The 27,880-nt window shown below is 38.3% G+C and overlaps 1 protein-coding gene across 1 annotated transcript; it reads left to right on the forward strand.

The window, feature by feature from the left end:
* Positions 1 to 27: 27 nt before the first annotated feature.
* Positions 28 to 21,655, forward strand: edaradd (EDAR-associated death domain; the record flags this gene model as incomplete). Its single annotated transcript, XM_083897736.1, has 6 exons — positions 28 to 85; positions 11,547 to 11,605; positions 12,011 to 12,053; positions 15,052 to 15,125; positions 19,612 to 19,660; positions 21,267 to 21,655. 6 exons carry the CDS (start codon positions 28 to 30, stop codon positions 21,653 to 21,655), a joined length of 672 nt encoding a protein of 223 aa, XP_083753862.1.
* Between the last annotated feature and the right edge of the window lie 6,225 nt (positions 21,656 to 27,880).

A 27,880-nucleotide genomic window follows, 5' to 3' on the forward strand; every position in this document is an offset into this window, starting at 1 on the left:
TCACTCCGCTTTTAAACATTTCCTCGCATGGGAGACCTCGCCACTTTAAACATGAGCACTCTGCGGACGTGTAAGGAGCCATTCGGTAAGTAAAAGTGTCCTGTTATCTTCACGGACCGTGTTTGCAAACCGTGACACTTTACAAATGAACAAATTCACCAGCAGAGGTGGAAATATTCTACTCAAGTATCACTATTTTTGATAACATTTGACTTAAGTACAAGTGAACGTACTGATCTAAAAATGTACACACGTTAAAGTGAAAAAGTAATCTGAGTAAACGTTACTTTGTTACTTTTTTGTTCTTTCTTGTGTAACAAGGACAAGCGGGACACAAATTGCACATTAATTGTTTTTAATTCAAAGCAAACCTTTACAAATTAAAGCGCTGACCAAATAAAATATGTAAACACATCAGTCCTCATCATTCATTGCCAAAGTTCCCACTATGTGATTTAGAAAAACAAAAAAAAACGTTTAAATTCAGGCCAACATGTTTTTAATCAGTAACTGATGTAAAATACTTCCAAAAAACGTACCTAGGTAAAAGTAAAATTACAAAAAAAAAATAAAAAACGCAAGTTATGTGTTGCTTTCGTTTTTTACAGTATTTTACAGTTTTACATTTGTTCGAATTCATTGTTGAGTTGTTGGTTTCGAGGTAGATTTCCTGACCAAACATTTTCTATTGCCCTTTAAAAACTCCTACTCTGAAAAGTCCCTTTTATTTAAGTAAACCTACAGTATAACCTATAGATGTGACGTTCATGTGCCATATGAGACTAATATATAGACATGATGAGTTTTATAACAGTGCAGTTTATTTCACACGAGACACAAGTCAGCTGTCTTTATTATAAATCAAATTAAAGATACATTGAGATGATAATATAAGACAAAATAAGAAAGAATACATGGAGCTCACTATAGTTTCACTAGTGTGTGTTGTCTTTGAACCTGCACATCTGTGTGCTGATGTGTCCATGGGCAAGACAAAGACTTGCTCAATGTCAGGTTGTCCAATGCAACCAATGGACGACGTGCATCATTTTCTCCCACAGCAGTGGTGGACAACGGTACAAAACCTGGCAACTTCAGACGTTGTTCACACTACCACACAAGCAAGGATGGATTACTGCTATGTTATTCATTGCAATATTTGAATGGGGCCCACATGTATATGTAGTCACCCCTTTATGTCTGAAAGGGGACCCTCAGCCCAATAACACTAGTTTATTTTTATTATTATTATTATTATCATTATTGATAATATTAATAATGATAATAATAATATGCAATGTTTTATAGGGCCCTTTAGGTTAAGTTATCCACCCCGATATCTTGACTTGGCCCTCAGCCAAATAATGAAGGTTAAGTTATGTGATATGTCTAATAAGGCCCCTCAATCATATTATTATCATCCTTATTATTATTATTATTATTATTATTATTATTATTATTATTATTATTATTAACCAGGTGTTTCCTGACAAAAACCAAATTTAGCTAGAGGGAGAAGGTCACATGACAACCAAAATATTTTTTTTTACTTTTTTCTTTCTTTAGAGCAACCTTTGTTCTGCTGTCAATTTGTGTGGGGTGTGGGGTTTTTGGCATGTATCAGACATTCTGGTCATGCTCTCTCACAGTTAAAGCAAAGCCACGGCTTGTTTCACCAACATCAGTTTCTTTTTTTTCCTCACTGCTCTGTTTTGTCATTTCCTCCTGAACCCAACTAGGAAATAAGAATGATCGAATAGTGACTACGGAGTGACTTGGCGTCAATGGTTGAAAAAATAACTTTAATTGAGGTCTATGGGAAAATGAGCATCTGGCTCCAATGTACACAACACAGACAGGGCTGTCTGATCAGGTTTGGAGACTTTATTTAACATAAATAATTAAGAGTAACTTAAAGTTGGCTGGGCAGAGGCAGTGGCTGGTCAGGAGGAGTTGGGTTTTCCAGACTAAGAGGCAGGCACATAGAGGGGAGACATGGTGACCAAACAGGAACAAGGTGAACGGGACCAAAAATGAGACCTGAAGCACACGAAAAAAAGGTGTAGAAACTATAGATGACAAAAAATCTATAGTCTATAGTTAAATTTATGACTAAATTTAACACAAATTAGACTAGATTGTTCTGCTACCACACTGGATAACAGAACTGACGATCTGGCAGAGCAGGAGTGGAGTCTTGATGAAAAGATGAACTGCAGGTGAGGTGTTAAGTAGGGTAGTGGTGGTAGTAGTGAATCACAGATGGTGACGTAGTAAATTTGTGCATAATGTCGCAACAGATTAAAGCCCAATTTATACTTCTGCGTTAAGTGCTCTGCGTAACCTACAGGAAGTTCCAATTAAGGCTGTTTTTTAGTGTGTATCTGCGTCATTACCTTGTTTATGAAGCCCTGAAGGTTCTAAACAAACAGTTCAGTCACTGCTGAGAACACTGTGTTTTATTGTAATCTCGGGCTCAGGGAGATCTCTGAAAAAACCCGGTCCGGTTACATAAACAGCGGTTCTCCTGAACAGCAGATCGTCCTGCTCCGGGCACTAGTCCGGGCACATCCGGTTACGTACATTGAACCACAGAAGAAGAATAACGTCCGTTGTGGAGGTGTTTCACGAGCGACAGTGTCTTCTGACTCTGGGTCAAAGGTCGTCAAAGGGACTGTGGCGGGGAGTCGTGAAGAAGCTATTTTTAAACACTGTTAAAACAATGTTTTGATAATGATGAGCAGTGCATCCACCGTTCCAGAGGGGGGCGCTGCGCTTCTGAGAGCGGGTGTGCTGAATATTTCACGTCACAACACACTCTGTCTTCTGGGTGTGAGATTTCAGTCTGAAATATCGCGGCTGAGGAACAGCGTCAGAAAAGAGGATTTCTATCAACTCGTTTACAGCAACTAGGAGGTTTTTGACCATAAAAACAAGTTAATGTATGTAAGTAGACCTCCATAACTAACATATATGTGCAACAGAACCACTCTGTGTGAGCTTTAAGTTGTAGCTTGTTGTCTACATCACTATGATTCTAAATATGTGCTTCAATGTTATTGATCGTGGAAGTTCAAATTTGTGAATATCTTTCTAATTTAAATTTAGTGACATAGTTTCAAGCAAGGGTGCGCTCCTGTCCAACGTGTTCATGGGAATGATGCTAAACCCGCAACTGCTTTTTGGGAGGATTTTGAAATCTTTCTTGTCTTCCCATATCATATTTTTACTCACTTGATTAACACAAACCACAAACCCCCAAAAACTACTTTAAGTTGTGTTTATCATTGTTACCAGCATTTTATGTTATTACAGCTCAGTGAAGTGTAGTATTGTGATACAAAATGAATCACAATATTTGTAGAATGACAATGAATGATTCTAGAAAGCTCAAGTTTTGTGATACATTGGTATAGTGACAAAAGCATATCTTCTCAGCCCTATCTATTATCTTGTGATGTACTGGGATACTGTGTAAATAGTCACCAAATTAGTATAGTTTCTAGTATAGAAAAACTCTCATTGTAGGAATAACCATGTTATATTGTCTTTATCTAGGGAGAGAGAGAGAGGATGAAAGGAGGGTTTGAAACCAAATGAGAATAACGTCATATCTTCTTGACACCAAAGGTTATGAGTCACTTTCATCACACTGATGTGGTCATACAAATAACTGCACGCATGTATGTGGGTTTGCCACTGTGACAGAGGTCATAGTGCTAATACATCCACATGTCTAATATATAGAGTTTGAGATTAACCAAACAAACTTTCCCCACCACACCTTTAACCCCATGTTTGCGCTTCCAACGCAGGAAAATACCTTTGCGTCATGAACAGGTTCAAGGTTTTTTGACTGGAAACATACACTGTCACATACACAACGCTGCAAACTTGTGAGAAAACCTTTGGAGTGAGATATCGAGGCATGTTGGGCAAATGGCCCAGTCGAGGTTACCACCGCACACCCGATATATCTATTTATAGTCATATTTTATGCATCCCAAGCTTATTAATTCTTTATACAATACGCTTTATGTATTATTAATGCTTAATACTCATAATGTCAAGTCTTTCAATGTTTTTTCTGCAGATTCCCCACTTGAGTCTTGTGTTTGTTTGTTTTTTGAGTTCTAGTGATTTTAGCGTCAGTCCATTTATTTCAGTTTGACTTGACACATAATGCTTTTTACACTAAAAATAATAATATGGTAAATAACGTAGACACCCTGGGAGCTGGTGGATTTGACCCTACGACCATCCCCAACACAAGTCTACTTATTTAACCACTGGGCTACCACTGTTATTTACTTCTTATAGATGCCGGTTGGTACGTTGGTGTGGTGCGTGTCATTACCCGACCTGTACTGAAAACTCGATCCGTTCTGCGCATGTGCTTGGCTGAATTCCTAGAACCATTGACGCTCGAACACCACCTTTGCCGATCAGACCAATATGAAGAAACTGATCATAACCGAACTGTCTAGGTTTTGCGGGTGCAAGCGGTTCCAAATGTTTCAGAGGATGGATGATATTCAGCCCATGGATGTATTGGCTCAACCAGAGACAGTCTGATATTGTGCTCTTCACGGTCCTTGCAGGCATAACTTAGCGATCGCGAGTGGCTTTTTCTCAGGCTCAACAGATTAGATCGCAGATAAACTCAGCTGTCAAATATATTCCGAACCGTTTTTAATCGCGATGTGTACTCGCGCGAGAAATTGTCGGCGTGGCAAAGAAGTCAATCAAATGCGTGTGTCTCTATGCTGTCACTTTGTAAACGGTTTTCTCTAATTTGATACAAACAAATGACGGACATTATATCACTCATGACACCATGTGACACACAAATTGTGACATTAAAATACAAAACATAAATACAAACCATTGACGCCATGTTTTCAGTGAGAATGAGCTGTTTTGTCTCAGGCTGCTTATTAGAATGGACTCGGGTTCACACAGTGAAGTCGGTGCCTCATACAACTACTACTTCAAAAAACCTGAACCGTCAGCTAAATCGTGTAGAGTTGTTTATAAAGTTGTTGTTCACCGCTTTGATTAGGGGATTCGTTGAATTTGATGATTTGTCATTTAATTCACAAGTCTTATCCTGTGTATAGTTGAAAAATATGCACAGACACATCCTGTGGAACTGAGCAAGACACACTTGCCACCTCTTATCAGATATTGTACACATGTAAGAGAGGGAGAATGTGACTCAGAGCAGCCACAGTCAGCTCAGTCAGCTATTGACGTACCATTCAACTCCATTCACGTGTAGAAACAGAGCCTGACAAAGAAAACAGGCTGATCAGGCTGCTCTACTCCATAACTCTGCCTTATGTTTTCATGGGTGGTCAAATGGAGAAAAGCTGGGTTCACCTGCAAGGATTTATGACCCTAAGCAGTGTATTATGATGTGGTTAGTATTTCATCTCTTGAACTTTATCCAGAGCGTGCACTTACATGCCCCTGCATTCCCAGAGCGGCAGAAACAATGCTCGAGTGATCCACGGTTCGACTTACACTTGATAATTGGGTGACTGGTTGGAGGTTCTAAGACTTAATGCTTGGTATTTAAAGGGGAATACCACCACTAAGTTTTGTTCTTGATGATACAAATCAACATTTAAGTTGCTTCTCTATCCTTCATATGAGATCGAGGCAAGGCAATTCATTTCTATAGCACATTTTAACAACAAGGTAATTTAAAAGTGCTTTACATAAAACATTAAAAACCATAGAAAAGAGACATTTATAAAATCAAATAGATAAAAATAAATAGAAAAGAGACATATAAAATAAAATAAAAAAACGAAAAACAAGCAGGTAAAATGTATATGGAAAACATTAAGTAGAAGATTAAAAATTAAAATAGATACAAATAAAATAAAAATATATATATAAATTATAAAATCAAGGGTATCAAAGAAATAGAGGTTACAGTGTAGTAGATCAAATCAGTTTTATTTGTATAGTCCCATATCGCAACCTTCATTACATTATTTTAAGGCACTATACATAGTAATTAGGGCTGTCAAAAGATTAACATTTTTAATCAGATTAATCACAGGGTAGCTGTGGATTAATCACGATTAATCACGATTAATTATCATTCGTAAATATGCCTGAAAAATTCTAATTTAAATATGTATGTATGTAATAAAGTATGTGAAAATTAAATGTAAATAAATGTAAAGAACAATAAAATACTGTAAATAACTTGTAAAAACCTATACAAACTTAGTAAAAAATAAACGAAAAAAGATAAATAAATAGAACAAATAAAATACTGTAAATAACTTAAAAAAAAATATACATTGCACTGTAAATAACTCACATTATAAACAAAATATAAAGTATAGAAGTTAAATAGTTTTCTTACTAAACCCACAGCAGGAAATTCCTCATCAGCACTTTGAAGCACTGCTTCTACTAGTTAGCGTTAGCGTCAGCTAGCATTCTGACGCGAACGTTAGCTGCTGTCTGTGTCCCCGTTAGTTAGACAGTGACTGTTAATGTTATGATTATATCATATGTTTCTTTTTTGTGAGAAAGTGCGTTAAAAAAAATTAACGCGTTAATTCCACAAATTAATCATCCTGCGTTAATGCGTTAATTTTGACAGCCCTAATAGTAATATTGTTCAGATAAAAGAAAATAAATGAATAATGAAGTAAGCGTCTAGATGTGAGGTCTCATTGTCACAGTAACACAGTATAGCAGTAGCAGTTTGTCAAACACTGCAGGTCATTTTATTCATGCAGGGAAAGTACCAAACGTATACTACCAGTCAAAAGTTTGGACAAAAACATGTGAAATAACTCTAAATACGTGCTTAAATTGTGCTTGTTTCTTTGAAGGCATGTGCAGAAAAAACTGTTTTCCTGTCTGAACTATTACTGAAGCTAAATTCCTACAGATCTACACACTATGTACCAAGATGCTAACACCTGTAACAGATTGAGACACACACTGGAAAGTGAAAGCAACCTTTCACTATGTTCAGATCAACATAGATTTCTTCTAAATTAATTATCATTTCCATGATGGAATTCTTGATAACTAGAGACTTTCTAGAGAAAATTAGAGAATAAAAGAGGCAAAGTGCATCATGTTTTTATTAAGGTCTTGTGTGGGCTGGTTTACAGACACTGCGGTGATGGGAATTTACCATTCATTTCTCCCCTGAATGGAATACCCTGTCTGTCACCTCTTGTGGTTGCTACATTGAAAAGTGAAGTGAAAACATTGGCATGAATGGCACATCAAGACTTACACACAGTCAGTTGCAGCCAGGTAATGCAGCATCATATTAAATACACGTATATTACATGTGCAGTGCAGCGGAGGTTAAACACTCACTCCTTTCATTTGAAAAGACTTAGTAAAATGTTTTGAACAAGCATTCTTTTGGAAATGTGTAAATTATCTGACACTTGCACCTCCATCGTTCCTTGTCTGAGTCATTTTGATGTTTATCATCTTCAACTGTCATTTTAACTTTTGATGACTATATTTAGAAGACTGGATGTGGTTGTAAAATATTAGTCATCACTGCGTAGGGAATTGCATTAGACCGTCATCATATGCTGTTAATGGGACTGTTGTTTCGGGTGGAGAGGTGACGCTTGTACAAATTCGGAGTCCAGGATTAATAAAACAACAAAAAGGGCTGGAAATGACTGGAGAGTGAGATGGGTCAGGGATACTGTATACTGGGACTATCTGGCTAAAAAGTGTCCAAATATAATGCCCATGTATGAAATAAACTTAACTCCCTGATACTATAATTATTTAAAACCATATTTTTCACTCTGTAAACACTGAATTTTCGAGGTGTATCTGGGTTTCTTGACTGATACAAAAATGATTGTCTGGTATTTGAGAATGACAAATTTTCAAATTTTATAATAACCCACCATCGCCGCTCCCCCTTATACTTCGGTCTGATGTTGGTCTAAGAAATAAAAAAATACAAATGTACACAATTTGTATAGCTTGTATTTGTATGTAGCACATGTTGGTGCTATTGGTGTGATATGAAATCTGAACATTATAAAAAAATAATAATAATAAAAAAAATTCTGCTAATCTTTCACATATACCAGTCTGCAATAATCCAAAAGAAAAGAAAAAGCTTGAGGTGTAATAACGTAACTTTTTTTAAAGACGTGTACAGTTTGTGTAGTGACATGACTCCACGTCCTCTATAACAAGAAGGGAAAGAGACGATAACAATGTTGCCAAGTTGCCGACTTTGTAGCAAATACAGTAGAGTATCGCCATATTTTGCGTGGCAACATTATATTGCCGTTCCATTTGGGGTACTGACAGCTGATTGGGTGTCAGTAAAGCATAACTCCTTTACAACCAGTGTTTCTTCAACTCTAATGTTCTATTCACTCTGTTCTCATACAAAGCTTGATGTCTTTTGGAGACAAACAGCAGAAAAAGTAGTACTTTTACTTGTACTTGAGTAACATTTAGCAAGGGGAATGAGTACTTTTACTCATGTATATATATATATATATATATATGATGGTGTCACTAAAGTTCCTGACTTTCAGCAATCAGCTTGAAGTCCAAGGCTGACATATGAGCTGCCTCTTCTCTCCGTAACATTCTTTCCACCAACTACTCTTTCAAGTGAACAGGGCCATGGGATCTGTCAGAAATGGCACGTAATCCTAATTCTAGATTCCCATGCAAATCAAAGTTTCATTGTCATAGAGTGTAACCCAAGAAAGGCCAGGAACGTTCTTTATTTAGACCAATCTGGATACAATGGCCTCACAGTGACGTATGCCGCTTTAGCCACGTCCAGGTATTCTGTGGAGCTGAAGAGCTGCCTTTGTGCTGCTCTGCCAACTCTTCATCTGTAAATGTGTATGTAAAATATTCTTTTTCAGTGCTGAGAGCATCAGATTTAAGAGATTTCCATGTTGGTGCTGAACAGTATTTCCATTGTTTCCCAGTACATTTCGAGAGGCTATCTTCAGGAAACAGCTAAAAGATACTTCAAGCAGTGTGACACTTTACTATTTTGTTACTGCCTTATTGTTTTTTTACAGTATTTTGTGCTACAGGTTTAAATGGCAGGTCCTGCCTTTATAATTTGTCTTAGTACAGTTCCAATATACATGTTTTATTCTGTGTGATTTATATTTGTTATCTTGTTGAGTTGCTCTAAACAAAATTTCCTCTGTGGGGACAAAAAAAAGGTTTAGTGCGCTCTTGAGAATCTGTCAACACGTTTTAGTAAGCTCTACTCGGATCCCCTGTATTTCATCGAGACTGTACTCGATCCTTGTCATAAAGATCATTATTTATGTGACATATATGGATGTGTAGATATAACTGTGCATAGGGAAATATCCATTGTGTGTTGGATATGGAGAGTCCGCTTACAGAGGCGCACAATGCAGGAGAGGGAGAAGAGCGTCAGCAGGGGCGATGCGCAGGAAAAAAAGGCCTGCACCAGATGAGGGGCACCCTCTATAATTGCAATGCCTTGACTTTAGTGAGGCTAGGTACACACAGTCCCAGCCATAACAACAAAATTAGATTTAAAAAAACAAAAACAATGTTACAGAATTGGCATAATAATTCATTTTGGTTTTTCCATTTTTTCCATTTTGAGGGCAAGGGGGGGGCACCCTCTAAAAAAATCATAGCTAAAAGCCTGCTTCAGGCTAAAGTTAGCTTTTGTCCTTTAGCAGCATGTTTAGCCATGTTTACATTCAGTGACGGTGTGGTCATCTTTAATAGCCAATCTGCAAGCTCACAATGTGTTGAATTTATAGGTCTGCTGCTATTTTCACAACTTATGTTTGACACTGCTCAACAGCAATCTCCAATACTTATTAACCTAAATAAATTTGTTAAAAGACTATATTTCTTTTTTCTTTTTTTAACCCTAACCCTAACCCTAGTTTCTGTGAGTGGGTTAATCTTTTGTTTGATAGTGCACTATTGATTAAATGAAGTTTTTTTTTTACAATGTAAATGCCTTTGCTAGTCTGAGTAGTTTCATATTAAGATATCGAAACCGCACCTTTACCACGGCCCCAAAACCTTGACGCATACCGAACCGTGGGGAAACTATACCGTAGCATCCCTATTTCACACTCAACACATTTTTATTGGACAGGACTGAGGCATGGTTCCCCTTGCGGACGTACACGAGCTCAACCCTTTCCGGTGCAGTTGTCACCACACTTGTTGTGGTAGGACAGGAGACTTGTGAGAGGACGGTAACCATTGACATTCACTTGAGGTTATGCAAGGAGGTCTAGTTGTACCCACTCATATCGCCTATTTCTCAAATGACACAAGGACATACTAAAGAGGTGAACACCTGCTTGTGGAATGGAATTTGAGATTGAATATGAATGTTTGGAATAGTACACCCTCCATTTATTGTAAATAGAACCACAGCCTTGTATGTGCGAGCAGAAATGCATAGCAGCTTACACAGAAAGTATGGAGGTTCCATAAAGCTTGGGTCACACTTGATGTATGAGCAATGCATCTGCATGTTTTTGTTTCATGCTCAATATTGGTATCAGTCCGATTCTGGTCACTGGATCAGTTATCAGACGGATAAAAATGTAAAATCAGATAGGATTCAAACATTCTATATACTAAGGACTGCAACGATTATTTGATTTATCAATTGTTTATCGATTACTAACAACTATTTTGATAATCGATTACTTGGTTTGAGCTCCTTAAATGTAAAAATCTTCTGGTTTCTTGGCTCCATATAACAAAGAAGTCATGAAAACTGAGAAATTGTGGTTTGTGGACCAAAAAGAAACATAATGTTTTTCAACATTATCTGACATGTTACAGACTAAACAAGTACTTGAGAGTACTGTATATCGCTTACTTCACGATGAACAGACTCTGAAAATGTAAATAAAAATCAGCGAGAGAATTTTAGCTCGTCATGTTGTGGGCTGTTTATTTATTTTTTATAGGAGAAGAATATTTGTTACACAGTTGGAGAATTTTGTCTTTGAAATGTTCATCTTCATGGGCCTAACCACAGATACTTGACTTGTGATATTGGTCTCGATATCGGCGCACGCCTTTGACTCACGCCTTTCTTCGCTGTTAGCCAAGTAAATGCAGTCTCGTGTGTCAGATCACTGAATCCATAGATTTTATTTTAACAATGCAAACTTTTATTGTGAAATATTTTGCTGGCCTTCAATAAATCCTTTATTAAATATTTTAATACATAGCAATTTCCCATGTTAAATCCTATTCTCATCATATGAAGCAGTTTAATGAAAATCCTTTTGCCATTATATTTAAAGTTGAGGTCACATGAATGATTTATTATAATCGGGTTGAGTTCCTACAGCAAGATGTGATCTATGTCACCCTCCCCAGAAGATGCTCTTTACATAGAGGATGTGGCTTTTCTCTCTAAATCATCAGCTGATGGTTAATGTGTGAAGTATGAAATGGAGGAAATGTTTAGAAGTGGTGACCACATGTGATTATGGTACTTCTTTTTTTGTTGTTGGTAACAGATAGAACCAGCTCCGAACCTGTGGAGGACACAGACACCACCAGCTTCGTGGCAGAATTTGTAAGCACCTTCTATTTATTCTTCCTTCCTGTGTTGAATGTGTTTTTTGTAATGCTTGACTTGTTTTACGTCCAGTTTGCTTTGAGCTGAGTCCTCACTTCTCATCTTCAGAGAGCAGAGTCTTAGCAGTAATCTGCAAAGCACTGTACCATAACTGAACACGCTGTGCTGTGATTGCTAGAGCCTGAGGGCTTATTTAGGGACAAGTCGTAGCAGGCTGCTCCCTCTCTGTGCACACAAGGGAGTCATTTTACCTCCACATTTGCACCCAGATTCTTGACTCAGACCCATGAATGTAAAGCTTGCACAAAGAAAGCGAAACAGAGCAGACAAACCTGTCTTTCTCAAGCCTGTATTCACCCTGACTTTCTAATGTCATCATGTCTGCCCTTGTCTCTCCCACAGTCCTTGGAGGCCAATTATCCAGTGCAAGTGACAGATCCTCATGGTAAAAACACACATCTGAACACTTATACGTATCAATAGGGCTGTCGTGGTGAAATTTTTTTTGGATCAAAATGTACTCCAGTTCTCTTGGGAAGCTTGCAGAGTTTATTTGGCATGACTTAAAGGGACACTGTGTAGTATTTATGGGTTTATATAACCCAAAATCCACTTTTTTATACATATTATGTGCTCCTGCATTGTCTAGTCGCTGTATAATAGTTTTTGTTTCATTTTCGTAGTGTTTCAAAAAGTCATGTAAAATAACATGGTCGCGGGCCGCGGTTGCATAGCCACTGTTAGCAGAGAGACGCCATGTTTCTACAGGAGCCTGTAAGTACAAACGCGAGAGAACAAATCAAGCGTCTCTTTACTTGTAGCGGAAGTCCCGCCTCCTCTCTCTCCGCTTCGTCTGCTACGGCCGCGGTAGCTCCGCCCTCTCCCTCGCCTCACGAACCACATCTGCTGACACGGAGAAAGACGACGAGGACGACATTTGACCAGCTGAGGACACCGTAGCGCTCAGGGAAGGGAGGGGGTGAGCAGAGGAGCAGTTCTTTGTTGTAAATTTCAGCCTCTCCTCTAGATGGCACTGTAAACTACTTACTTCACCTTTAAGTGCCTCAATATATATGATTTGATATAATTTGATTGTTAGACACTGGTTACCAGCCTGAATCCCCACAAGGTACCCAAACCCCAATTCTCATTATTAACTGGACAATTGCGCGAAGGGGGAAGCATCCAACATGCAACCGTAGCTCAGTGGTAGAGCGAGTCAATTTTCAACTTGAAGGTTGTCAGTTCGAGTCCATTTAAACCCACCTGTGGTGATAGATGCGCTGTATGAAGGTGTGAGTGAATGGGTGTGTAAAGCAGCTTTGAGTGGTCATCAAGACGAGCGCATTATCCAGTGTTCTCCTAGTGCCAGGTCCCAAGCCCAAATACATGTTGTGTCAGGGAGGGCATTTTGGTACGGTGGCTGACGGGGGCCAAAACACATGCAGAAGGAGAAACTCACAAAATCGCAAAAAAAAAGAAGCAAAATCACAAGCACTGCTAAGAAAACAAAAACAAATGCAACATGAGAAACGTGCAACGCTACAAAAGAAAAAATAGGAAGCCAAAACGCATGCATCATCAGTAACATGCTGCAAAAACAACACTGAAAACACAAACAGGAGAGAGAACACCAGCATATTCACTATCGGAAGTGCTCCGGCACTTGCTGTCGTGCAGCTCTATGAGCAGCCATTACAATACTCATTGAATTCTTACGTTATTAACGTTTTGTAAACATAATTCAATCTCAGAAAAAAGTAGCGACAACGAAAATACTCGAATTGTCCACAAAACGTGATCGTTTTCCTGAAGTAGCGTATTCAATAAAACTTTTCTTTAAATTTCAATAAAATTTTATTTGTATAGCACCACAACAACACACATTCTCTCAAGACGCTGTACATAGACATCGTTATAGTACAGAGCAGAGAACAGGAAGGAAAAACATATTCATACCCAGAGTGTGAGAGAGTGAGTGTGAGTGCACCACAGAAATTCCCCTAGCAGTCAAGGTCTATAGAAGCATAACTAAGAAATGGGCTGGGTTTCCCTGAGCCAGCTCTAAATATAAACTTAGACTATAAATTAATCAGAATCAGAATCAGAATACTTTATTAATCCCTGGGGGGAAATTGTTTTTGTTCCAGATGCTCTGTGCAAAGTAAGAAGATATACAGCATGAGGAAACAAGAGCTAGATATACAGATGTAAATAAAATAAAATAAAATAAAATAAGACAGTGAAATAGACAATAAGCTAAATTAAATTAAATAAACAATACAATAAACAATAAAAATAAAATACAATAATGAGTAGACAATCTGGAAATATATACATAATACATGTTGTCACTCTTCAGAGAAGATGCAAAGAGGAGAAACATTTACAATTGACCTCCTTAAATACACTTTCTCATGATTGGATTCACCTGTGTATGGAGGTCAAGGGTCACTGAGGTTACTGAACCAATTTGGAGTTCCAATAATTAGTGCTAAAGGTATTGAAATCAATAAAATGTCATGGGTGCCTAAATTATATATGCACATGCCTAATTTTGTTTAAATAATTCTTGCAGACTTTCTGTAAATCATATAAACTTTATTTCACTTCTCAAATATCACTGTGTTTGTCTCCTATATGATATATTTAACTGAAATTTCTTATCCAAACAACCAATGATTTATAAAGGAAAATCATGAACATTTACAGGGGTGTCCAACTTTTACATACCACTGTACAGTATCTCATAACTACGACAGATTAGTAGTCTACTCTAAAATCAAGGCCTTGATCTTTTGAGCATTTACCTGAGGTGCAAGACTGACAATGTTTCCTGAGTTCAAATTAGAGTTGCTGCTAAATTGAAATTAGCAAAAACTTTTATGGTCAAATTAATTCATGAATAGCACAATACCAAATGTAACTGGTTGTAAAGAAGGGAAGGAATAATTTCTATAATAACTTCTGTCCTATAATGTGTGCCTAGCATACGCTGTTGTTAGTTAGCTTTCTGCTATTTAAGGCTGAATAATTATTTTGCGTTAAAGGTGAAGTAAGTAGTTTATAGTGCCATCTAGAGGAGAGGCTGAAATTTACAACAAAGACCTGTTACCTAAATTGCAACCTCTGTGATTTGCCAATTACGTTGCCTGTAATTGTTGTACCCTTATACTAATGGTTGGTAACTTAGATGTGAAATAAAATGGAGAACTTTCTAGAGACAGTTAAAGTAGACAAATGTATTTCGTGACACAATGTGTCATCTTGAGGAGTGATCTTAGCATCATGTATTCAAATATATTTGCTTCAACTGAACTCATCGCTTAACTCATTAACTCAGGGCCACATTCACATTCTGTTGTTTTTCCCCAACAACATGTTGTTAAATTGTGTGTTTTCAGTGAGAAATGAATACACTGATACCATTAACATGTCTTCAGCAGATGCTGTGACACTTCACCTGAGCTCCATGCCCTCTGGCTACTTGAATCCATCCTCAGACAGAATAAGACAGGTCAGTATTAACACCTTTTCATGCTTTTGTCACTAAATCTGTTTCACAGGTGTGTTACACGTCCACAGAATTATGCTATATATGCATATCTTACACATATATACATATTTTTGCACCTGCAGAATCCAAGGTGAGCACAGTACAAACCTCGACAGCCACACACACCATCCCCCCACATCTAAACCAGTCCAAACATGTCCACATATTTGTTGCAGGTATTTGACAATGATAGTCTAAAAAACAGTCAAAAATCAAGTCACACCCTCTGTCCTCAAACCCTCAAAGTGATTGAACAAAAAAAAAATCCCTAAATGATCCCGAGAACATGAGAAAGATGCACTAAACATGAAGAGGCTCCATCTTTCCAGAATGATATGCAGCAGACTGTGTGTACAGAGTAACAAAATGTTGTATTTACAGTGTGGACCTTGAGAATGACATAATTATTGCAAGAATTTAAAAGTACATGAGTATTATGAATGAAAAGAAGAGGGTGACAGACAGTGATAGATATATTAGTAGATAGTGATATTGTATATGCACAGAGTTACTAAACATTACTGATTACACATATGACTGCTGTACTTATTTGATCTTTTTTCTTTGCTGTTTTTAAAAGGTTTTTGGTAAACAGCATCATTTTAAGAAACGCTGTATTACATATGCCTGGCCTGTATGTAGCGCTGTAATGGTGCTACAGAAAAAGACCAAAACACAAAAACTCCCACAACACAAGTTCAGTGTGGATAAAAGAAAATCTTAAAAGAGGCTGCTATCTTGACCTATTGTATTTCCTCAGGTAGGGAGTTAAACAGACTCAGGGGCTTTTACTTCAAATGTTGTGTTCCCTTTTGTTTTCCGTCCAGAATCTGGAACAGTTAAAATACCTAACAGGGTATAGACAGGATCAACATAATACTCTTCTTTTTGGCTCTATACACCACTACAATGGATTTGAAATGAAACAAACAAGATGTGGTTTAACTGCACACTTTAGCTTTAATTTGTGGGCATTTTAATCCAAATCAGGTGAACTGTGTAGGAATTACAACACTTTCTATATGTGCCTCCCACTTTTTAGGGGACCAAAAGTAATGGGACAATTGACTGAAAAGCTATTTCATGGACAATTGTGGGCTATTCCCTCATTATTTCATCTTCAATGACACAGGTAAAAGTTCTGGAGTTGTTTCCAGGAGTGACATTTGCATTTGGAATCTGTTGCTATCAACACTCAATATGAGATCCAAGAAGCTGTCACTGTCAGTGAAGAAGCCATCATTAGGCTGAAAAATCAAAACAAACCCATCAGAGAAATAGCAAAAACATTAGGTGTGGCCAAATCAACTGTTTGGAACATTCTTAAAAAGAAAGAATGAACCAGTGAGCTCAGCAACACCAAAAGACCTGGAAGACCACAGAAAACCACTGTGGTGGACGACAGGAGAATTATTTCCCTGGTGAAGAAAAAGCCCTTCACAACAGTTGGCCAGATCAAAAACACTCTCCAGGAGGAAGGTGTATGTGTTTCAAAGTCAACAATTAAAAGAAGATTGGTTTCACCAATGGTGAAGTCTCAAAAACTGGAAGAATTTTCCAAACAACACCTAGAAAAGCCGATACAATTCTGGAAGAACATCCTCTGGACAGATGAGACCAAGATCAACTTGTACCACAGTGATGGGAAGAGAAGATTGTGGAGAAGGAAAGGAACTGCTCATGATCCACAACATACCACCTCATCAGTGAAGCATGGTGGTGATAGTGTCATGGTGTGGACATGTATGGCTGCTAATGGAACTGGTTCCCTTGTGTTTATTGATGATGTAACTGCTGACAAAAGCAGCAGGATGAATTCTGAAGTGTTTCCAACAATATTATCTGCTCATATTCAGCCAAATGCTTCAGAACTCATTGGACGGAGCTTCACAGTGCAGATGGACAATGACCCAAAGCAAACTGCAAAATCAACCAAAGAGTTTTTTTAAGGCAAATATGGAATGTTATCAGTCAATCACCTGACCTGAATCTGATTGAGCATGAATTCAGTTGTTGAAGACCAAACTGAAGGGAAAATGCCCCAAGAACAAGCAGGAACTGAAGAGTGTGTCAGTAGAGGCCTCACAGGGCATCACCAGGGATGAAAGCCAGTGTCTGATGATGTCTATGTCTTCAGACTTCAGGCTGGAATTGACTGCAAAGGATTTGTAACCAAGTATTAAACAATGAAAGGTTGATTTATGATTGTTTGGTTTGTCCAATTACTTTTGGTCCCTCAAAAAGTGGGAGGCACATATAGAAAGTGTTGAAATTCCTTTCACCGTTCACTTGATTTGTATGTAAAATTATCCAGTCTGCTTTAGATATGAAATGAGCGCTTGAGGAGACGCAGAGGAGCGACGAACGGCGCAGGAGAGGGACGCAGAAATAATGTGTTTGTCTGCACCAGATGAGGAGGCACTACCACTTTTATATTTATGTTGCTTTATCTTACTTTTAAATGAGTAGCAAAGTATTAAAGTAAAACATTGTTGCATCGAGATGCATCGATAATCGGTTTAGAATCGAATCGTTGACCTCTGAATCGTAATCTAATCGAATCGTGAGGTGCCAAGAGATTCCCACCCCTAGTGACCATCATTAGCTGTCTGTCACTTTCATGTCTGCTCATTTTTCTTTTTTGGATTGAAAATACAGTTTACGTGGATCAGACATGTGATGGCACAAAGCAGGAAGTCATGACCAGATTGACTGTTTATATGAACATGGACCTGAATGACGATCGGCATATACCAGCCTTCTTGTTCGGAATGAAGTTTGTTTCAGAATGGACTGTATTAGATGAGAATTTTCATGATATATTTTTTATTCCAATTACTTGTGTCCATGTAAACAGGTAGAGTTTCTCTTCATGCAAATCTTGCTGCAGCTGCAGATTAAAACCTGTTAGCTTTTGCTGTTATGACAACTAACGAACGTAGAGTTATATTCCACCTTGGCACAGACACACACCCTACTCATGCTTTCTAATTTAAGCCGTGAGTATACAGGATGTGGTTTGGTGCCACTGAACTGGAAGGAGCAGCTATGAGTTTTGATAATAACAGAGAGAGCACGAACACAAGAGTGGGAACATCACACATCTTTCTAAAGCTTTCTAAAAGAAAGTATTGTAAAAAATAAACAGTAGAAAGAAAGAAAGTTGAAGAAGAGAAAAATCCGTCGAGACCACTCTGTCTATTCAGAACTCATGAAATATATACAGCGCATGGGTACATCCCTCCAGGGCTGATTTCTTGATTCTCTGTCTGATCTTAATGTGCTGTCATAGTAAGAAGAGCTTCTGTTGAGACATGTTTCACTTGCAGGAGCCAAAAAACATCATACGGTCTGAAATATATATGAGGAGACTGCACCTGCCACCACTAAGCTATAGAAAAAGAAAGAGGAAAAAGTCACTGCTTGGCTTTCATATCAGTAGGTCCCACATATTATGCAGTGCACACACACATATGCTAACATGTCACATTAGTGTCTTTCAGGTATTTGCTCACATGCATTCTGTTACATTCACATTAAACACAGGGTACATGCATACATACTCTCAGTGACAGTGATTTCTCGCTGGGTCACACGGTAGGACAGTGACTAGCATTATTGCCTCACTGCAAGAAGGTCACCAATTCCTTTTCACTTGGCCATGGGGTGCCCAAAAAGGTACCTCTGGTATGTGAACTCAGGATCTACCGTTTTCTAAACATGCACCAACTAACCCACATTGCCTGCACATTAGTGAGAGTTTTCACCACTGTGAGGTCACTTACCTTGACCTTTGACCTTGTGTTCTTATGTGGTCATCCATGAGTGAATGTTTTTATCAAATTTGATTCTCAATCTTTTTTCTCTCTTTTATGGGTCTGCCATTGTTAGGCATGTTTAGTTTAACTGGTGCAGTGCCTATATGAAGTATGTATTCCTATAGTGGGAGCTGAACAAGATTTTTCATAAAGAGCGTAAAGGCTAACATAATACATTATGGTACAATTAGGTACAACGCAAATGTTTTCATTTTCGATTAGCATTAGCGTAATTAGCTGTTTTGTGACTGTCAGCCATGCCAGTGACAAAACAGTTGTCCCTAATGAGGTTGCACAGTGTTTTGTATTATGTTAGCCCTACGCTAATGCTAATCGTAGCCTTGCTAGCTTACCTTTGGAAAGAGTTTTGCCGCAGAGTAGTAGCATGCTAATGCAAAATAAATATGTACTCGCGTATTGGTGAATGGACACCTGGTCGTTTCAGTATAACACCATGTTCTGCGGTGAACCGTGTGAAAATGTCTCACCCACCGTAAGGACAGCCTCTTCACTCCCACCTCCCTGCTCCAGACGGCGCAGCTGCTGCTGATGAGCCGCTGCCTGCCTGGTGCAGTGTGATAAATCGGTGAAAATTAAAATTCCAAAATCATGTTTTTTTTGTGTTGCAGCCAGTTGAAGATGTGGAAGAATGTACCTGCCAAACATCTACATCACCTGGTAAATAACAGTCTCATCATCGTTGTAAATGAGAATCATTCTGCTCTCTAATGTTGAAAACAAACATGTATGTTGTGCAGTAACAGGAGCACAGTGTTATTGAAATGAAAGCTTTCTATAGGGGCGATGCACAGGAAGTCGGGGCAGAGGTGGAAGTTGTTGTGAAGCAGAAGCCGTTATAGTCTGGTTACCTTTAGGCAGCAGATAATGTAAGTGAATGAGTAAATGAAAATAATTAAACTCACATTTACTCCTTTTCAAACTAGATTTTGATATAGATTGTAGTTTGTGGTGCATGTATTCTCTGAAAGTAAGCCGTATTGGACTGCACTGTACATGGCTGCCAACAGTGAGACAGGAGGAAGGGTTTTAGCTACTTTACAAAAGGCTCATCTGATAAAAGGTTACGTTCAAGATATTGTAAGAGTGTGTGAGCCACTTTATCTCATTGTTACACAGCCTTTTTTTTTTACAGATAACTGAAGTCTGTGTCACTTTGTTATCTTTTCACTCTCCTGAACTGAAGCCGATGGAGAAAATTTGCAATTTTAAGTCCCGGCACACAGGAGTTGATGATGTATGGTTAGATTTGTGTTTTTATTATTCAATCAAAAAAAAGTTTGCTTCAATCAAAAAAAATATTTTCAATCAAAAAACATATTTTCAATCAAAAAAACCTTCACTTCAATCAAAAAAAACCTTTTCAATCAAAGATAAACAGTGTTCAAATGCATTTTTTTGAGTCTCAAATATATTTTTGCATTCAAACTATTATTTTCTTTGATTGAAAAGGTTTTTTTTGATTGAAGTGGAGGTTTTTTTGATTGAAAATATTTTTTTTGATTGAAGCAAAATAATAAAGACACAAATCTAACTCCATAATGATGCTGCCTCCATCAGGGAGTTCAAATGCGTTACATTGTGACTTAGTTGTTTGAACTTCCTTCATTCAGATTTACCTCAGTGACACAAACTGACCAAAATGAGACAGCAGTAGATTTCAATCAATCAATCAATCAATCAATCAATCAATCAATCAATCAATCAATCAATCAATCAATCAATCTTTATTTGTATAGCCCACAGTTTACAAAACATAGTTTGTCTCACGGGACTTCACAGGGTTTGTAACATCCTCTGTCCTTAGACCTTCGACCAGGATAAGGAAAAACTACCAGGGAAAAAACCCTTATAACAGGGAAAAGGGTAGAAACCTTAGGGAGAACCACAGGTGAGGGATCCACTCCCTGGACGGACAGACGTGCAGTAGATGTTACCCAAAACATATAATACATCCCCTGTCACTGCAGCTTAAAACAATGATTTTCTCCATGGACTTTGGTGTGGGAGAGTTGAGTGGTTTACAAAGTTCTGTCTGACAGTGAGATAAAATGGCAAACACATTCTCAAGACTAAAAATTCAACAGTACCATGTGAACGACAAGATAAATGTGACGGAAGTGACATTAACGGTAAAAGTAGCCGTGTTTGTATGGGGGCAGCCATCTTGGAATCCCATACCATGGTTATTAGCAAGTCGATATCTCATTCAACACTTCAAAAAAAACACCTGAACTGTGACTTCTTTGTCCATCTCTGTGCTCAGATTACCCCAAAGAGCTGCAGTTGCTGAACAGCCCCTGTGAAAAGTGCTGCTACCCAGCACCTCCTCCCAAGATCAGTGACCTCATGAATGACAAAGATCTCCTGGACTTACTACGTCTCAAACTGGATCCGAACCACTGCACTATTAAAAATTGGAAGAACTTTGCAAGTCGCTGGGGAATGAGCTACGATGAACTGACCCTGCTGGAGCACAGGACCCAGGGCTCTCTGTCTCACAGTCCCACCCAGGAGTTCCTGCTGCGATACAACCAGAAAACCGTCACTGAGCTCACTGAACTTTGCCGCATCTACCAGCGCATCGATGTACTCAGAGTTCTGCAGAGCTGGATAGAGAAGGACTGGCCGTCAAGGTGGCAACAGACTCATTGAACAATTTGACTCTGTATATTTATCCTGTCTCTGTATTTTTTTTTTTCTATCAGGGTTTTATTCGTTGGGGATTTCTTCTTATCCATGAGCTTTGATATATGTTACTCAATTTCAAAACCATCTTATAATATTTACCAACAACTGGAAACTTCCTGTAGTGAATGTCATTGATTAGAAGAGCAGTGTGTTGGGTTTGGCTTGTTGGTGAATGGTCAAACCCTGGATCAGGCTTGCAATTCGACTGAGAACATTAACTTTACCTAGTAGTGCCGCTACGACAACGAACGACATTGAACACAACAGACAACAATGGAGGACGTCCAGCAGCTCTTTTTTTTACCTGCTCGGTTTGTGACTGTTTGACTCCACAAGATGTCAAGCTTTGTAAAGGCCACATTATACTTCTCCGACTGCGTATGCGTTATCCGTCTGCGTCACCACGGAGACGACTCGAGCCTTTATACTTCTGCGTCGTGGTGACGGACACGCGCTGCAATTTCCCACCCGATCAGTAGGGGTCGCTGCGCAAGGTTGTTGTGCTTCTGGCTACAGTGAGCAATGGAGTCGACAGGGAAAGATTGTTGTTGTTGAAACAGTGGCCGTTTGTGACTTTTCTGTGTCACAGAACGCAGTTTTAAGATAATTTGAGGCGAGAAATTGGCCATTTAGAGTCTAAACATGTGCTGTGTGTGTTAAGATATTTAACGTTTTTATTATACGTTTGGCAGCGGCGTTGTCGGCGGGGATGAGCTCCGCCTCTGTGGACGCTCGGTGCTCACTGTGAGCCGGCACAGAGCAGCTTAGCTCAGCCTGTCCTGAGGACCAATCGCAGCTCTTGCTGTCTCCGTTGTCCCTTGACGGAGTGACGGACACTTTTTGGACATATTTCGTGCAGTCGCAGACGACGCAGAGGCTCTTCGACAGGCTCTGCATCGACGCAGAGTCTCTACGTAACCTACGTAGAGCACTTTACGCAGAAGTATAAATTGGGCTTAAGACAATTTTCTGTCACCTAATCAGCTGACTGTTGTGGGTGGAGCTGGTCTAAGCAAGGGAAGAGTGCCAAAAATTTGGAAAAAAATTCAAATTTAACAGTAGGGGCTGGTAATTGCTAATGGAAACACAAAAAAAATGCATACTGTACCAAACCAAACCAAAGTCTGTGCTGTGGTGTCTAGGTCAGGGTTTTGTTGGTTTTCTAATATTTTCATTCTCCGCAAGAATAACGTTTAACGTACATCATCAATCACGTGTGAAACGTAACTATGTTAGTATAGCTGTTATCTCAATTGTTTACCAAAATTACAAATTCATATTTTAATTTCAAACATGAAAGGTGATAACATCATTGATAGAGGTGGTTATTTCATGCTCTGAGCAGCAGCAGAGTCACAGCAGTGGAGAATCATCACACGGTGAGAGAATGATATGAACAGACTGTAAAAATGTTATGCATTTTAAATATACACCGATAACGTGTTTAAGAGAGAGTGATAGACTGAGTGTGTGAGCTAACTGTGACTGAAACTTCCCGCTTTGCTTCCAAGTCTGGGAATAAAGTATTGCATCTGTCTTCAATTTCATCTTTGCTCTCAGCGTCTACATTTTACATTTTTGCACCGCCGATAATTACACCACAGGATAAAGCCTATAAATGTCCAGATATTATTTATAAAATGTTTGATTTTATATAAAGTATATCACAATAAAGCCGCAACAAAACCATAAGCATGTAAAATATTTAACAGAACACACAGACGGTGCAGAACAGATAAAATGAATAGTTACAAAAAGAGTTTGGTCCAATCATATTTACCTACTCCTCTGTCAACTTCATCTCAAGACACCATTGACCTGTTCCTGTTTTCATGTATCAATGTAATTATCAATGTTCGAGTTTCAAACGTCCTCATACAGGCAAATAAATTCCGCTTAAAGCGATATTTCACTGCTGGGAAGTTGAATGTCTATTAAAAAAGGGTCATCTATGGAGTTAGAAATGTGAAATAATATTTGAAGAAAGTGTCTTCTTGGCCGAGAAAGGCAGAACAATGTATTTATCGCTCATGTACACAAACGACAACAACTCCCAGAATGCTCCGCTCACTTCTGGCTCGAAGTCTCGCAGCAGCGCTGACTCGCTTCTGTTACACAACTCACGCCTTGATGAATTAGTTGGCGAATACATTACGGATCTGCAAATGACACAGCTTACAGCTAAAGATAACAGTGCTATCACAATTCATTAATTTTAGTGCATAGTACTATAGTATAGTACACGTTATATACACGTAAACTGTTGGCAAAGTAAAGTCACCTTGCTTTCGCTGGACAATAATGTCAGTGTTATTGTTTTATTGTTATTCATGTTTGTTCAAGACGTCTATATAGACAACATTATAATGTTCACAGCTCGTCCAGTGGGTATATTGTGCTGAAAGGTTTGTTTTCCTGAAAAAAAGTCAAATCTTGGTTCATATTTTATGTGTAATTATATTCCTTGTCCTTTACAGTTGAAACATGGTTTAACCAAGTCTCAGAGAAACTCTTCACAGCATCCAGCTCTGCTCCTCTTCATCACTGTGATTCCTCCAGTTGTCCCACAGCAGATTCTGACACCACTCTACATGTTTCATTATTTATTTTTTGTTTGCATATTGTGTTAGACATGCTTTTAGATTTGGATCCTAGTTTATTTTAATTTGTACTCTTGAATATGATGGTAAAACATTTTCCTTTGTGAATAATAAAGTTATTTGTTTCACCTTCACACCCTGCATGCATTTGTACACTTGTGTAAAGTAAAGACTTGAGGAAGGAGGCTGAATAGTTACTGATTTTGTTATATTACTATACTAGACAAGTTAGATTTACACAATAAAAATGATGTAGTTGCCATCAGTAAACAAAGTAGCTCTAATTCTGAAGTGTTTATCAACCCTTTTCTCCAAATTAAATCACTTTTCATCTAATAATACTGTAATGGAGGAACACTAAGGACTAGAAAATAAACCACAACACATGAATTTACATTTTTGTAAATGAAGTCTGGGAATGAAGCCTCGTCCATTCTGGGAAGCCTCGTCCCCCTGTGGGTGAGTCCAAAAAGTGCAGAACTAGTGTTGTAGTTCAAATCTTGACGTTGTGCGTCATCGGAGGTTTAGCAAAAATACTATTTTTTAGAAATCAGGGGAAAAATGAGGGCGGGAAGCACACTTTCTAAAAAATAATAATGCTATTCTAGCAATACAAAGCCACATGCTAATCACTGAAGTATTCCTTTAAAGGAATGATTTTCATGCGCTTGTGGTAAATCATATGTTGTTAAAAAAGAGTAGAGCAACTATCCAGTATCAGCACCATTTGTTGAACTGAACCTTACAGTTTCCTCTCCCAGGTGTGTTGATTCCTCCCTGATATCATTTTATTATTACTTCTTAAAATCTATTTTTCCTCAACTGTTTAATCAGAATGACCCTGACACACATTTACAGATGTGACGTGAAGCAATACATCAACTAATCAAGTCAACTAGTCAATGATAAGATGTTTACTTGACAACAAACATATAGTCAACAGATAATTAACTAAGAATTGGTCATACTTGTGGTCATATTTTGAGATGATTCAAAGCTGGTTGTTTGATCGTTGTCTTGTGGTTTCCTGTTTCATTTTGAAAGTTCACTCTCCGTGTAACTCTGAAACTCTTCCCCTTGTGTTTTACCCGCCCTGATTGTTTCCACCTGTTCTATATGGTCTGCGTCTCCTTGTATCCAGTTTATCTTGTCACGTGAACTATTCAACTCAATTTTATTTTATTTCTATAAAAAATGGATATCAGTTGAGCTTATAATTAAAAAATAAAATAAAATAATCGATGTTTTCGTTAAATTCCCAGATATGTTTGTTATGAAGCTACTTTTAAATCTTTTTTTCTTTGGATACAAACCAACGTGGCGTTATTATTGTCTCTCATTTCCAGAGGTGGACAGAGTACACAGCTTCATTAATTGAGTAAAAGTACAGATTCCTCTTGCTAAATTTTACTCAAGTACAAGTAAAAGTACTACAGTCAGATGTCTACTTAAGTAAAAGTACTGAAGTACTTGTTTTTGCATTACTACTGCCACAGTGCTTACATTAACGTATAGAAACGTCCTACATGGAGTTATGAAAAAAGTTAATGTTAATACCTTGAAGAATGCAAAAGGAATAGAAAGTAAAATTAAAGTCATGTTCATCTTTTTCACCATGTTGCTTTATTTAACATTTCTCACAATAGCACAATGGCAACGCTGTGACAAACCTCTGCTGGAGTTTTAATGGATTATTTGCATCCACATTTGAACCTGACTGTGTTAAACACAACACAGCATATACTGAAGAACATAAAAACAAAATGCTCAGCTTACATAAATGTGTAATATCAGAAAAGAAAATTCAGCTAACAATTGTATGTATGTGTGACAAGTTGGACCTGCTGTGTCTTCATCCAGTGTTTGTTGGTTTTTATAGAAGAAGTAACGTGTATTCGCGGTTATGGATAGAAATGTAGCGGAGTGAAGAGTACAATACTTGCCTACTCGAGTCAAGTACAGATCCCTCAAAATTGTACTTAAGTACTGTACTCAAGTAAAGGTACTCCGTTACTGTCCAGCTCTGCTCATTTATATAAAGTAAAAATCACAAAGATAATTAATATACTGAATTCATTGAACAAAACGTTAACAGCTTTCACTCACACAATTGGCTTCTCCTCTCAAAATGTATGCAAATCTCATAAATGTTAACAAATAACTGATAACATGTAAAGCTGAGGGAGTTTGTAACATCATTCTAAATCAACAACATTTAGAAAAAAAAAGAACTTATATAAATAACAGGAATATACACATAGTTTATAAAAACACATTTCTTCATTTGGTGACCCGGAATTCTAACAGAAGGATACTGAAGCTGGTTTAGTCTGCAGAAAACTGGCTAATGTGAAGCAAAGGAGCAGACATATTTGTATGTATTTACACTGTTTCAAGACCTAAGCTTTATGTAACAGGTCGGAATCTTTGACATCAAGGCCAAGCATGTTGGAAAGGCTCAACGACATTTTGTCATTTTCATCTGAAATCTCCGGGGCAATGAGACCCAGCGTAGATTCTGGCTTTTCCACTCTAAAGGTGCCTCCTCTCACCAAAGACAAATCACCTGCAGAGGCACTTGCATCAAAACTTGGGGAACCAAGGTTCAGATCAATATTACCTCCTGCGTCAGTTGGTGAGGCGTTGGCTGAGGGCGCTTTTTCTCTTGCCATTTTCAGTCTCTCCAAAATGTCGACCTTGTCTATCACCACTGCTGGTCTGGCATTTACCTTTGGTAAGCGAACTCCTTTGCTGACGACATACTCCTTCTCCTCTGTGTCGTGTTTTGGTAAGTTGAAGAAATCGAAATCTTCACTGCCATTTACACTGTGTCTGGGTAGTCTGTGCAGTCTGAACACAGGAACTTCCATCTCGTCGTCTATCTCATTGATATCAGGAGCGTTGACCTTCACATCAGGTGAAAAATCAAGATCTGTACTGGTATCTACGTCTGGACCTTTGATTTTAGACCCAAAGCCTGGAATCTTGAAATGTGGCCATTTGGGCTTTTCAGGACTGGCATCTACATCTGGTGCTCCCAGTTCAACTTTGCTGTCTAAGCTTGGTGCTGAATAGTTTCCATCAATTTCTGATGGAGAAAAGCTGAGATTAGGGACCTTGAAGTCTCCTTTTGGTAGATCCACATCTGTTCCTTGATGCAATTTAAGACCTGCATCAGGAACTGAAACATCTGGTGCCGTTATAGTTGGATCAGGTTTGGCCTTAAATCCTCCAAAGTTAAATGATGGCATTCTAAATTTTCCAGAGGGAGCATCAATGTCAACATCTGTTTTTTTAAGGTTTACATCTGGCCCTTTCAGGTCTGCTTTGGGTGTGGTTAGGTTCCAATCTGAATTTAAGCCAGCATCAATTTTTGGTGCAGAACAGGACAAATCTGGTACATTAATGTCTGCATTAGGAACCGAAAGATCTGGTGCCGTTATATTTGGATCAGCTTTGGCGTTTAATCCTCCAAAGTTAAATGATGGCATTTTAAATTTTCCAGAGGGAGCATCAATGTCAACATCTGGTTTTTTAAGGTTTACATCTGGCCCTTTCAGGTCTGCTTTGGGTGTGGTTAGGTTCAAAT

The sequence above is a fragment of the Microchirus variegatus genome (genome assembly GCF_963457635.1).
Source record: "Microchirus variegatus genome assembly, chromosome: 11".
Lineage (NCBI taxonomy): Eukaryota > Metazoa > Chordata > Actinopteri > Pleuronectiformes > Soleidae > Microchirus > Microchirus variegatus.